Below are 13,183 nucleotides of genomic sequence, written 5' to 3' on the forward strand. Positions count from 1 at the left end.
AGAGCAGCAAAGTGGACTTCACTGGCTAGTTTTTTTTTTTTTCTGCTGTCAATCACAGAGAAACGAGCAATGGGGAAAGCATAGTATATTGAGTATTTGCTCAGTCTAAGTCTGGTTATAAGCACCAAACTGAATGCCCTATTAGGGATGAGCAAAAGCCTTTCTTGCTTCCTGCTTGAGATGCTGATCTTTAGCTGAAGTCACACACACAGGACAAGATAATCAACAGTTGCAATGAACATATTATTTAGGAAACATTATCTAGCCTCTTCCAGTTCAACTCCGCAGGAGCTTAAAGGAAGGAAGAGGTGTCCTGCCTTAGAACTGTTGGATGGCTGAGATTTACAGATGCAGCCTCCAGCATCTTCCTTTTCTTTTTCCTTCTTCCTAGCCATGGCAGTTTGCTGTTTTGCTTGCCTACCTTGGTGGCTGCATATGTTGCATAAGTCCTTCAATTAGGATTTGGACTTTGATGTTCTCAAGTACCAGATCTATGTAGTATCCAGCATGCACTGTTGGTATTCTCCACTGTGATGGTCTAAAACCCCCACGTTTGTATCCCTTACTGTTCTTAATAGACTGAGCAAGAGGACTTTCCGGAACAACTTACTTATGCTTCTAGAACAGCTTTTGCTTTCGGGTAAATATCAGAGCCATAGAGAGTTAACAGGGAGAGTTAAAATACCATTGCTACCATCAAGGGGCTTCAAAACAACCAGAGGAGTAAGGTTGCCTGGTAGAAGCCTCTGGCACTACACACAGAAGGGTATAAACTCAGTCCACATGGACTAAGAGAAGTAGAACATGCAAATATGCGGAGCAAAGAGTCAGAAGTCATCTCTGAGTGTTGACCACAATCACACTCTCAAAATACTTAAGAAACTGAAGATGCTCAGAAGGTTGCCACTTCAGTCTTGCTATATTTTGGGCATCCTGACTATGAGCTAGCCTCAAAATCCTTTCAGTCAATCCTGTTAGCTCAACCTCCCAAGTACTGATATTATAGATGTTTGCCATCCAGATTGTATCTAATTTTATTTATTTATTTATTTTTTAATTTTTATTTTTTTGGTTTTGAGACAGAGTTTCTCTGTATAGCCCTGGTTGTCCTGAAACTCACTCTGTAGACCAGGCTAGCCTCGAACTCAGAAATCTGCCTGCCCCTGCCTCCCAGGTGCTGGGATTAAAGGTGTGCACCACCACTGCCTGGTCTAATTTTATTTTCTTAACTGGATATACAAGTTAGGCATACTAAAAAGTTAGAAATCAATGTTAGTGATAGAAAAGCAATTCGAGAAAATTGGCTTTAGCTGGACAGAAATGGAGAGGTCAGTGTTGATAGGACCTCATTTTTAAGGCCTGAGAGACGTCTGGTCTGGAAGTCATCACTGAAGTGTCTCTATCAGACTATGTGTCTGAAATACCTCCATAGCTAAAACAATTCTGAACAACAAAAGAACTGCTGGAGGTCTCACCATTACCAACTTCAAGTGGTACTATAGAGCTACTGTAATAAACACAGCATGGTATTGGCATAAAAACAGACACTTTTGTTCAATGGAACCAAATTGAAGATTCAGACATAAATCAACACACCTGTGGACACCTGACTTTTGATAAAGAAGCCATAAATACACCCTGGAAAAAAAGAACATCTTCAACAAATGGTGCTAGTTTGCATGGATGTCTGCATGTAGAAGCCTGAATCACCCAACAAGATATTTAGGTAGCACATGTATGCTGTTAAGTAGGAGCAATTACAAGAGAACCCACTAATCGGGAGACTTATTAACGAGGAAGTAGAGTTCTAAATATAGCCTTCATAGCACTCTACTAGATGACTGCAGAAGAACTGTGGTCTTATTTGACCTCTGAAGCAAACAGAAGGGATACATTTAAGGAATGTTTTTTCCAGGTTGAAAATCAGGCATCATGAGCTCCCATAACACAGATCCTATAATGGAATTTTACCACCACAGGAGGAGTGCAACTTGTACCGTGTTCTCTGGGGAAGGGGCATGTGTGTCCTTACAAACTTCTCATTATTTTCTCTTCCTGAGGTTAGAGTTGTTTGAATCCTCCTGAAATGTTTATGTCACAAATGTTTCTTACCTATATGGATGTCTTAATTTCAATATGCTTAGACAGCTAAAATACTTTACCTGATTAAATGGTTAAAATGAAGGAAGAATAAAGACAAGACACATTATACACACTTTAAAATAAGCATGAAAAGTAGGTAGGATAAATATTTATTTCCACATAACATTTCTTAGTTTTGAAAAACACAATATCCTAGTCACATTTACACAGTACTTAAACATTGCAATAAATTACATTCAAGATATTCAGTAATTTTGACCAGGAATCTGAAATTAGGAGTAGATATAGAATACTACATTTTCTTATATTTTATGTGATTTCAAAAGATTAAGATTAAGATTAAGATAGAGATAGCATTAAAATCCACACAAGAACAAAATTACTATAAAAATATTCAGAAATACAGAATTTCATAGGCTGATTGCCTGTTTAAACCAGTGATCATGTAAAGTCACACTCACTGGTCATTTCAACAGAACAGACATCACACTCTAGAGACACCAGGAGAGTGCTTTGGGGATTGGCCTGCTAAGTCATAGACAGTGAGAATGTTTAGATAGAGTGTCGCTATTACAACATACACAAAGGTAGCACATTTGGAACAGTTTTGCATTTTTCTTTACCATTTATAAATACAGACTTTACTAACTGAAAATTCTTCTCACAATTTTGGCTCATATCTCATTAAAAAAATGGCTCCTGAAAGGATTCTGAGGAAATTTTGTTTTAAGATATCAGAATATTAAGGTTAGGCAGGCTTTGTTGTCTCCCGTCTTCATCAGCTTAAAAGCTGAGAGGAGTTTTCTAATTATGTGTATTTACACAGAGTACATATAATTTATAAAACCCAGAAGGCTCTGAATTTTTCTAAACCTGGACATTGAAAGATTATAAGATTGTTAATCATTGATACTTTTTGGGAACTAAGAACCCTATGATATTTTGTTTTTTATTAAAGCACATTTATTGAAAATTAAATGAAATTTATATTTAGTAATACTCAAAAATCCATAATCTCCTTCCTGTTTCAATAAGGTTGGGCTGTGTCGCATGGACTGAAGTATGTACATGACCTTCTCTAGCAGAATCTGAAATTCTATTTCAAAGACCATTTTTCCACAACATGCATTTAGTTAAAATGTGGAAAAAAGCTTTGCAAAAACAAAACAAAACAAAACAAAACAAAACAAAACAAAATACAGTTGGAGACCTGTTGGTCTCACATGACCACATGATAGGAAACAAACTTAGCAGCACATGACCATGGTCAGCAGCACAGCTGCCCGGGCTGGCATCAAATGGACAGTGTTGCACCATGTGGCATTCCGTACGTATGTATGTCATAGGTTCATTCGGGAAGCCACCCTTGTCAATGGGAGAGAAACTCAGTAGCACATTTCTGGTAAAGATTTAAAATGAAAAACCCCACAAAACTCTTCAAATATCTCTAAAGCACTTCATACAAGCCTAGTTTTTGACTGCATGGTTACAACTTGAATTCTACGTGAACACTACTTGACTCTTTGCAGTATGTTTTTTTAAGAAGATATGAACAGGTCTCTTTCTCAAATGACTTGAAGTAACAGTTATTTAGTATTAAATGTTTCATATTAAGTCAAGGAAATACATAAATACAATTATTAAAAATGCTTTCAGAGTAACATTTTGATTTGGGTCTTTCAAAATCAGTAACGAATGCTAAGCCATAAAAAATAAAAAGTACGACTACCTTTCAAAATTCTTTTGAATAAAATTATCAGGCATCTTCAGGTTACTAAGGTAGGAAAATACAAACTAGGCAAATATGACTTATCTTTTAAAGAAAGCTTTGTTCTCTTAATGCCGACAATGAGAATCGTGTTGGCGAATGTCTTACGGCAGTAACACTGGAGACTCTTGCATTAGCCATTGGATCTGCTTACAAGGGTGTGTCGACCTGCTCAGAGGCTGAACACAGAAATAGAATGAAGGCTTGCACTACTTACAGTATGAAGGTGGGATGGGAGAGAGGGTTTACAATTACATGATCAAAGCAGTTTTGTTAATTGTGACACTCTTCTCATATATATATATATATATATGTAAAAAATAAACTGAAGATCAAGTCATAGACAAGTCTCCCTGTCAACGCCTTTCCCTGAGTCAGCTTTCTTCTCCTTTCGGCTTTCATTGCTAAAGGGAGAGACAAAAAGGGGGGAGAGATTTACTGGTACAATCCAGCTTGGTTACCATGAGATTTGTTTGTTTGTTTGTTATTCAGATACTAACTACCCACCAACCCCAAAGAAATACGGGAGCTCTCAGGCATTGCTCTCTCACGCTGCAATGCAGATACACGGCAGCAATTAAATCCTCTGCACTCTGTGAGCTAGAAATCAAGAACTGCAGAGAGGGGGAAATTAAAACAAAACAAAAACAAACAAACAAACAGACAGGGAGAAACAAAAGAGACATTTCCAAAGAGTTCTACAAGCATGCAAGATTAATACATGGTCCTCCTCTGGACAAACGGATGCTCGATAGTTGGTGAAAATGTCAGCCGTGCTCCACAGTCTGGTAGCAGAAGACCAGAAAATGACAGACCAAGGTGCTGTAGGGATAGGGGATTTCCCAGCTCTGCTGAAAATGGCCTTTCCTTTGTCCCTGGACTGGACCCTGATCTCTAGTAAGGGGGATGTCATATTTCCATCTGAGAGAATTGCTCACTACTCTCCATACACCTGTGTGGTGTTTACAGAAAAACCCTCAGACTACATACATGTCAGAGAGATGATTCATCCCCTTCTAGAATAAACTCACGCCTCGAAAGCTTCTGTTTAATCCCATCTTCCAGTTACCTTCACCCGTGACTGTGCTGATAGCGTGACTACCATTTTTGTTGAGTTATCACACTCTATCTATCATAATGTGCTTCTGCTTTCACAAGGAAGTTTTCATGAAGAGTTCCAATATAGCGTTCAAACCAAAGGAGCTTAGACTTAAAAGGGTATGCTTCCAGGAGAGCAACATGATCCTTTCTCTAGTACTTCTGGTGCCTGGCAAAGTCCCATGTCCTAGAGGTCTCTCTGTTATCCTTCACATTTATGGCATAAAGAACAACTTACATGCAGCCTTTGAGACCCTGAACTAGATGAACCGACAAACTCTTTACTGTTTACTTCAGCCCTTAATATACATTTATGAAATACTTGAAGGTGGTAACACTCTTGGCTTTACGATTGTTCTCTGGATGATAAAGGAACCAAGTTATGTTTTCTATGGGTTTTCTTGTGCATCTTTCTTAGTGGTCAATAACTTAAACATATTCTAAGAGTGTGTTTTTAAAATTGTTTTTTCTCCAATTCAAGCTAGAAACAGCCCTTCTCAGTTGTCACCACCACCCGGCGCCATCAGGTAAGAAGTGCCGGAGCTTCTGCCATCTGTGGCTCACTGCCAGCACTGAGAGCTGGTGTGAGCGAGTGTCTATGGCACCCGGGTGTGTGCCTGCTACACTTCTCAGCACATACTCCTTACAGGTCAGAGCAAAGCAACTTTTTTCCCTTTTCTTTTCTCCTTCCATGAGAAGAGATGACAGTGTGCACATGATGTGTTGAGCGCCTTAATTCTGTATTTTTAACTCCTCTATCTGTATGACTCACTTCTCTCTACTTTATGTTCCTTTTATAAGACAAATGTCTGCTAGTCTGCATTCTAAATTAACTTGTCCTTGGACTCCACCTGTACTCGCCTCTTCTGTCAAACGGATCCAATAAAACCCGGCAGAGTGGGGTGGAAGTAGAGGCAGAGTACTCACTTTTACCTCCCAAGGTGTGCAACCTACAGCCAATGACTTAATCTCTCCGAGACTGGGTTTTTTCAACATTAAATTGAGCATTAGACCATATGGCCTCTGAGTCTTCTTGTAACTTACTTTCAGAATACTGATTTTTGGTATTCCTGTTTCTAATATACCGTCTTTTGTAAAATGGAATGTTGTATTGTATCTTAGGAGACTGAGGGGATGGACGCAGTGGCCTCTACTCAAGTTGCTTTGTACACAATACATTAGCACTTAGGTATTATGTAACTTCTTCATAAATACATGATTTCTTAATGGTCACTGGCACCACTTGTCACTAAGCAGTGAGGGGAGGGAGGGAGAAGGAGAAGGAGGAAGAAGAGGAGAGAGAGAGAGAGAGAGAGAGAGAGAGAGAGAGAGAGAGAGAGACTTAGACATCAACTTGATCCACAGATAAATTTCTTCCTGATCTACTTTATTATATTGGTATTTTATATTATGGAATAATAACTTTGTTTTATAACCATTAAATTTACAATGGTTTAATTTATAACTATTAAAATTAATTTGGGGAGGCAGAAGTATTATAATTAGCTCAAAGACCTCTATGAAAATGTTTTATTTGGATTTTCCAACTATATAATGCTCTCTTTCTTTCTCTCTCTGGGTTCCTTATTACATCCATTTTCTAGGTGCTAATCAACTTTAAGCTTTCACTTAAACAAATATATATCGCATATGTGTTATTTCTTACTGTAATAAACATATGTTGTCAGACCTGGGAAGATATAGAAATATAGCTATGAATTTGAAAGAGAGTGGGAAGAGGTACACAAGGGTTTGCAAAGAAGGATAAGGATGGGGGAAATTATATAATCATATTATAATGTCAAAAAATAAAATAACTAAAAACATAAAGAGATGAAAGTGACATTTCAGGAGTAAAGGAAAAGGACCACTTTTGACAGGCGACTGAGCAGTCTATGGTGAAGCTTCTTCCGTGGCACTCAAATACTGTTCTGCCAAGAGGCTGGGGAAAGGCTCAGGACTAAGAAATCAATGCAAAGGAGACTCCCAGATAGGAGGAGGCTGTAGGAAGCAGAGATGTGAGAGGGGAAAAGAAGCAGAAGCAGAGGCTGGCCTGCTCCATGGGCCCACCATGCTCCAGTGGATGACTCCACACCCAGGAGTCCATGGCTTAATAAATAAAAGAGGAGACAAAGTTCGGAGTAAGGATCTGGGAATATATCAGAAAGGAGTTGGGGGAAGGTTGGGTATGAACGGGACAACCAAAAGACATTGTATAAAATCTCAAAGAATAAAGAATTCATAAAAATATTTTAATGACACTGAAGAATGCTACTTTTCCCAGCACTGATAGGTACCACTGCAAAAAATATACTTAGGAATCAATTTTAGAAAGCATTGCACTTATTCACTAATTGTGAATTAAATGTGGTTTTTTGAGAGAACTTTTTCTATCAAGCTATATAGGAAGCTGTGGAGGCAACCTCAAGCTGGTGTCTACATAGAGTTTTTACTCTTACATTCTAGTGTCTTTGGTGTAGGAAGGTACTCTGTAAGCTACCAAAAGAGAAACACAAATACCAATCTGGGCACAAACTCTTTAATCTACAAGATATGCCTGGGGATGGTGGCACAAAGATGATGGAAGTCACCAGCTAATAAGGAACTTATATTCAACACTGCTTGGGTGACCAAAAACCTGCGACTAAATAGCCTAGCAACCTGGTCTAAAACGAAATACTACTATTCAAAAATAAAATAAAGAAACAAATAAAACAAAATAAAACAAAAACAATGTTACAATAAACTCACTACCAATGACATACTACTATACTCAGATCAGTGCCTTGCTCAGCCATCTTCAGAGATGCTTCTACCAGCAGCAGATAGGAACAAATACAGAGACCCACAGCCAGATATCATGCAGAGAGAGACCTTTGGACTGCTCAGCCCAAAACAGGATGCTTCTATCAAATCCCTCCCCTCAGGGCTCTGGAAACTGCAGAAGAGGCAGAAAGGGTGGGTGTAAGAACCAGATGGGATGAAGGACACTAAGAAAACAAAGCCATCTAAATAAATTATGAGCAAAGCTCATATGAACTCACAGAGACTGAAGCACCTTGCACAGGGCTTGCACGGGTCTAGACCAGGAAGGTCCTCTGAGTAAATATTACGGCTTTCAGGTTAGTGTTTGTAATGGGATTGCTGAGTGCGGTCAAATGGAGCTGATTCGTGTGCCTTCTCTGGGCTTTGTTTTATCTTATTGAAATTAATTATTATAGTATCAAATATAAGTATAAAAGCAAAAAAGGTGCTGGAAAGTTGGCTCTGTGGCTGAGAGCATTAGAGTACACGCTGTTCTTGAAGAGGACCCAAGTTGGGTTGCCATTACCCACATAAGTTGGCTCAGAATCACCTCTAACTCTAGCATGCCCTCTTCTGACCTCCTTGGGCACTGGCACTCATAAGCATATACCTACACACAGACACATACACAGAATTAAAAATAAAACAGATTGAGCCAGGCGTAGTAGCACACACCTTTGACACCTTTGATCCCAAGACACAGGAGTCAAAGGCAGACAGATCTCTGCAAGTTCTAGGCCAGCCTCTTCTACTTATCAGTCCCAGGTCAGTGGGAACTACATAGTGAGGCCCTGTCTCGTTAATGATGATGATGAGGAGGAGGAGGGAGAGGAGGAGGAGAAAGAGAAGGAGGAAGAAGAAGAGGAGGAAGATGGTAAATCTTTTAAAAATCAAAATAAAAAATTGGAGGCAGTCTAAGTAAGTGTGTAACAGTAGGAAAGTAAATAATTATGTAACAGCTAGATGGCATATAATTTTACAAAGTTAAATATGGTTTATAAAATATTAATCACACACTGATAATGAAAAATTATGAACTAACAAATATTTCATGAGATCAACTTTGCAAATTATATATATATACACACATGTATATATGTATATATATATATATATATATATATATATATATATATATGAGATTCTTTGAATTATTGGCAGCAGTTGACACATAGGAATCACACACACATAACATACTTCAAAGCTGAGTAGTCACAGGAGAGCCAGCCTACCTACTAGCTAACCTGTTCAGACAAGGGTACAGATTATAATCACCACATACTGTAACACTCAACACTGGTGGCTTTTGCAGGATACAAGTCACACAGAGAACTTAGTGTGATTATAAACATATCTTATTATTATTTGCAATTTTAAAATACCATTCTTACACAGAATGTGTAGCAAATAGGAAAAGAATTCTCTTAGTGCTTTTAGTTTAGGCCTTTAAGTCTTAGCCATGTCAGGACGAGCTGGGCGACTTTTTTGGAGTGACTGATAAAGAGTTCCCCAGGAGAATCTTATAACATGCTTGAAAGAGTTCTTACAAGTGCAAGATATGAACCACTTGTGACTCTTAGAACCTGCACCCAGTTTTTATCTCCCGACTTTCTTGGACTTTAAGTGTTGAGTTTAAATGTTAGTTCTTAGAACTTTATAGTTTATGTATTTCATGTTAGTTACCCAGCAAGGCAGTCATAAAATGAAAATAAAATGTCAGTCTATAACATAAGAGGCTGTAGAGGAGTTTTTAGTATGCATGCACATCACTGCTCGACCAGGACCAAAGCAGACATCCTCAAGATGAGCTGGGACCACAGTCAGCTCCTAGCCTCTACTCCTGGTCAAACTACATATGATATCTTTAAAAACAAAATGCAAGAAAAAAATGATAAGATACTGCTGTTCTTAACCTACTCTGCACAGGTAATTAAGCTCCTGAGGGACGCTATGGAAAGGAACAAAATGGAAAATAACTGGGGGAAGGGGTAGATCAGAAGCTATGTGGAGCCAGCTTGGGTCACAAGAGAGATGGCTCTCAGCAACCTCATCTGAAGGTCTTTGTTGGGTTTGACAAGTGGGTTGTCTGCCATCCAGCAAACACACAGAGTTCCTTTGTCATATTTCACTGTCTTCAGCAGATGTTGAAGGAAAGCAGTTGCTTTGGAAGGGCATCATTGCTATTAATATCGATGGTTTTAGAATTTCTCAAAGCCACTTCCTTTCTTTCGGTGTTTGTACTGTTGGGAGATGGAAGACACTAGCAACTAACAGATATAAACTATATCACATCAAATAGTGGAGAAAGGTACTAGGCAGAGCAATAAAAGCATAGGTTTTACACAAACACACAGTCACACACACACAGAGAGAAAGAGAGAGAGAGAGAGAAAGAGAGAGAGAGAGAGAGAGAGAGAGCTAGCTAGATTTAACTTTCATTCTATAATTGAAGTTATATCAGTGTGAATATGTGTTAAAAAAAAAAAAAACAAGAAACACACAACTACGTCAGTATGAATAATGGTCTCCTTAGAACCAGACTAGGTTTTCCACTAAAGGGCACTATTTGACTCTAATATTGACTTTAAGAAGTACATACAGTATCACATTATAAAATCTTTTCTCAATACAAAGAAAAACCAGGAAAAGTTTAGACTGTGGGCCCCCATAGTTCACGATGAAAAGCATCTATAAGTTTGTCTCAAATTCTCTACCTAGTTCCCAGGACTGGTATTTTACTTTGAGTCCAGCAATCTAGATTTCATATTTTAAAATAAATGGGAAAAATGTTAAATTTTACTGTCCATGGTCTCAAATTGCTCTCATATTACTCTGATTTCTGTTAGGAGTTCTGACAAAACACAATGGCTGTGAGGATGATTCCAAGGGTCTCTACCTAGGATTTTTGAAGGAAGATCGCTAAATCATGTTTTAGAATGAACATTACTGCCCCTCATTCCAAGCAAGGGACTACATGCTGGTTTTGAAGGCCTGTTCAAAGACATCACTCAAAAGTCTTAGAAATAGTCTGTGAAGAAGCTTGTGCCAATCTCCTTTGGCCTAAATTTTAAAGAAATTTAGAGAAAGCAATCAGCGGGATTTAGTCAAGCAATGGGAGAGGAAAAGGAGGGAGAGAGGAAGGAAAGACCACCCCAGCTTCTGGGGTGATGGTGGTTGCTGTCTTGGTTACTCTGTTTGCTACAGAGAAGACATTGAAGCAGCATGCCATTTTGGGGTGACAAAAACTTTAAATAAGAGGTTCCCCCACCAAGACTAATGTAGTCTCTCTACCTAGCCCATGGCTCCAATTGTGTTTCCTGAAGTTTGAAAGATTGGATATACCACTGCAATAGGAACGGAAGCCCCCAGATTCGCAATTTGCAAAATTAAAGGGACAAATTTTCTTTTCCCAATCTAGGAATTTGCTACCATTGCTTGCTGAATACGGTTCTGTACGGTCTGTTGTTTTATATGTGATGCACTTGCATACATTAAGGGAAGAAGATGTTTCCTCATCCTTCAGAGTCCCTTAAAGAAGTGAATAGACATAAACTACCATATATATCAGTCTGGCATTGGATGGGAGTCCAAGACTCTCCAGGCCTTTTGCCTCCCCAAAACTCACACAGATGACACAGGCTGACCGGGATTCCAGAAGACACCATTTAACATAAGGAAATGCAACCAGGGAATAGGTTTGAGGGAAAAGATCTTACCTTTGGGGAATCAGCTTCTAGAGTGATTAGGAAGGGGAGCTTATGGCAAAAGAATGTAATATAAAAATTAAGTAGAAAAGTTAATGTAAAGTTATAAAAAATAAATTAATTAAATCATTATCACACTATCCCCAAACATCCACCTTTTTCTTATGAGAAACAAAACTAGCATAACACAGGACCTTCTTCTTCTTCTATTAAGCATCTTAGATGGCTTGGCTGCCTGGTACAGTCCAAACTCATTTATAAATTCTGGAAAATTCAAATGAAATACCAGGATTCTCTCACTACTTAAAAGCATCTCCTGTCTCAGCATGCACAGCTGCAGACTGCTCATGTGTCTACAGACAGATGAGAATGGATGGATGCTCAGGATAAGGGTAGGGGAGCTTGTCAGGAACTTGAAAGTAGGAAACTGGAAATCAACTAAATGTAGAACGACCATTACATGTGCCAAATCATTGCCACAATGGAGTAGGAAGTGAACAATGTGACCTGGGACCTACAGTCGTCCTGGGAGTGTGTGATGAAAAAAATCAATAAAACCACACAAAGAAAGAGTGGGCCAGAATGAATGCTCAAAACCATCATGCACTGGGGTCATTAATAGCTCCATTTCCCCCCCACTGTCGTAGTTTTGGAGTGAGCTTTAATTTGAAAGGAAGACGCTGAGAAGCATAATACTTGTAAAAATTGTCATTCTCCCTTTAGAAAAAATTATGAAATAATTTAACTTTAAATTTGATTAAAATCAATAGTATCTGTTGAATCAATCTGGTAAATGTATGCCATAAAACATTAATTAATATAACCTTATTATTTCAAAACTCCAACCTTTTAGAAGGAAAGCGTGACTCCTTTTCCTTTGAGTTGTCAGCAGTAACTAGGAGGTTCCCCCACATGGCAGTCTTTGACATTTCATCAGAAATATTGATCACAGATGGGTCGTCTCTAGATAGGAGTTTACCCAAAACAAAATATATATACAGAAAATAAGTAATGGGTAATTCAGTTAGGGAAGATGAATATAAGACCGTTTTATAAGTATGTAAAACATTTTATCAAAATTTTAATAGTAAAGCACATACAAAATAAAGTTTTCACCTTAAATATTTTAAAGTGTACACTCAAAAGTTATAAAAGGCGTTTACAACTTAGCCTACTACTAGCATCTGTCTCCAGAATTCTTTCATCCTATCAAACTGAAATTTCATTTCTACTAAACAACAGCCCTCCAGTCCTCCTTTGCCCTGCCTCCTTAGCCCTCCAGTCCTCCTTTGCCCTGCCCCGGGTGACCAGCACTGCATGTTCCCTGTCTATTGGTTTGAGAGTTTTAGGTGCCCCATGGAAAATGGATCACATAATGTCTGGGGTTTCTGTGTGTGCATGTGTCATTGGGTTATTTCATTTGAAAGTGTCCTGAGTGTTCAAGATGTCTAAATATAATCCTAAATGTTTCTTCTTTTAAGGTTGAATAATATTCCATTTTGTTTATTATAATAGCACATTTTTTAATAATTAAAATAGAGAAGCACTAACCAACTTTCGCAATTATTAAAAAGCATTTGAAAATCTAAAGAAAAGATTCAAGTTGTGTAGCTATAGATTTGGGCTACAGTCCTCTTAATCCATCCCAGATCACAGAGATCAGTTTCCACTCTCTGTTGCTCAGTCACTTGCCCCTATGGTTTAT

General features: G+C 38.4%; 1 protein-coding gene across 16 annotated transcripts in view; it reads right to left on the bottom strand.

Annotated features, from left to right (window-relative positions):
* Nucleotides 1-2,238: 2,238 nt before the first annotated feature.
* Slc4a10 (solute carrier family 4 member 10) overlaps nt 2,239-13,183 on the bottom strand; it is a 458,674-nt gene continuing 447,729 nt past the window's right edge. For 14 of the 16 annotated variants that reach the window (XM_085834843.1, XM_085834838.1, XM_085834841.1 and 11 more), the window contains 2 exons: nt 12,325-12,441; nt 2,239-4,275 (listed from right to left, as the gene is read on the bottom strand). In XM_085834843.1, the coding sequence (XP_085690969.1) occupies nt 4,209-4,275; nt 12,325-12,441 (184 nt within the window). In that variant the 3' untranslated portion in view covers nt 2,239-4,208. Of the gene's footprint in view, nt 4,276-11,490; nt 11,530-12,324; nt 12,442-13,183 lie in introns of all 16 variants that reach the window. The other 2 variants (XM_085834844.1, XM_085834845.1) reach the window with 2 other exon arrangements.

Source organism: Mus caroli, unplaced genomic scaffold (assembly GCF_978045245.1).
Source record: "Mus caroli unplaced genomic scaffold, Mus_caroli_1 scaffold_2, whole genome shotgun sequence".
NCBI lineage: Eukaryota > Metazoa > Chordata > Mammalia > Rodentia > Muridae > Mus > Mus caroli.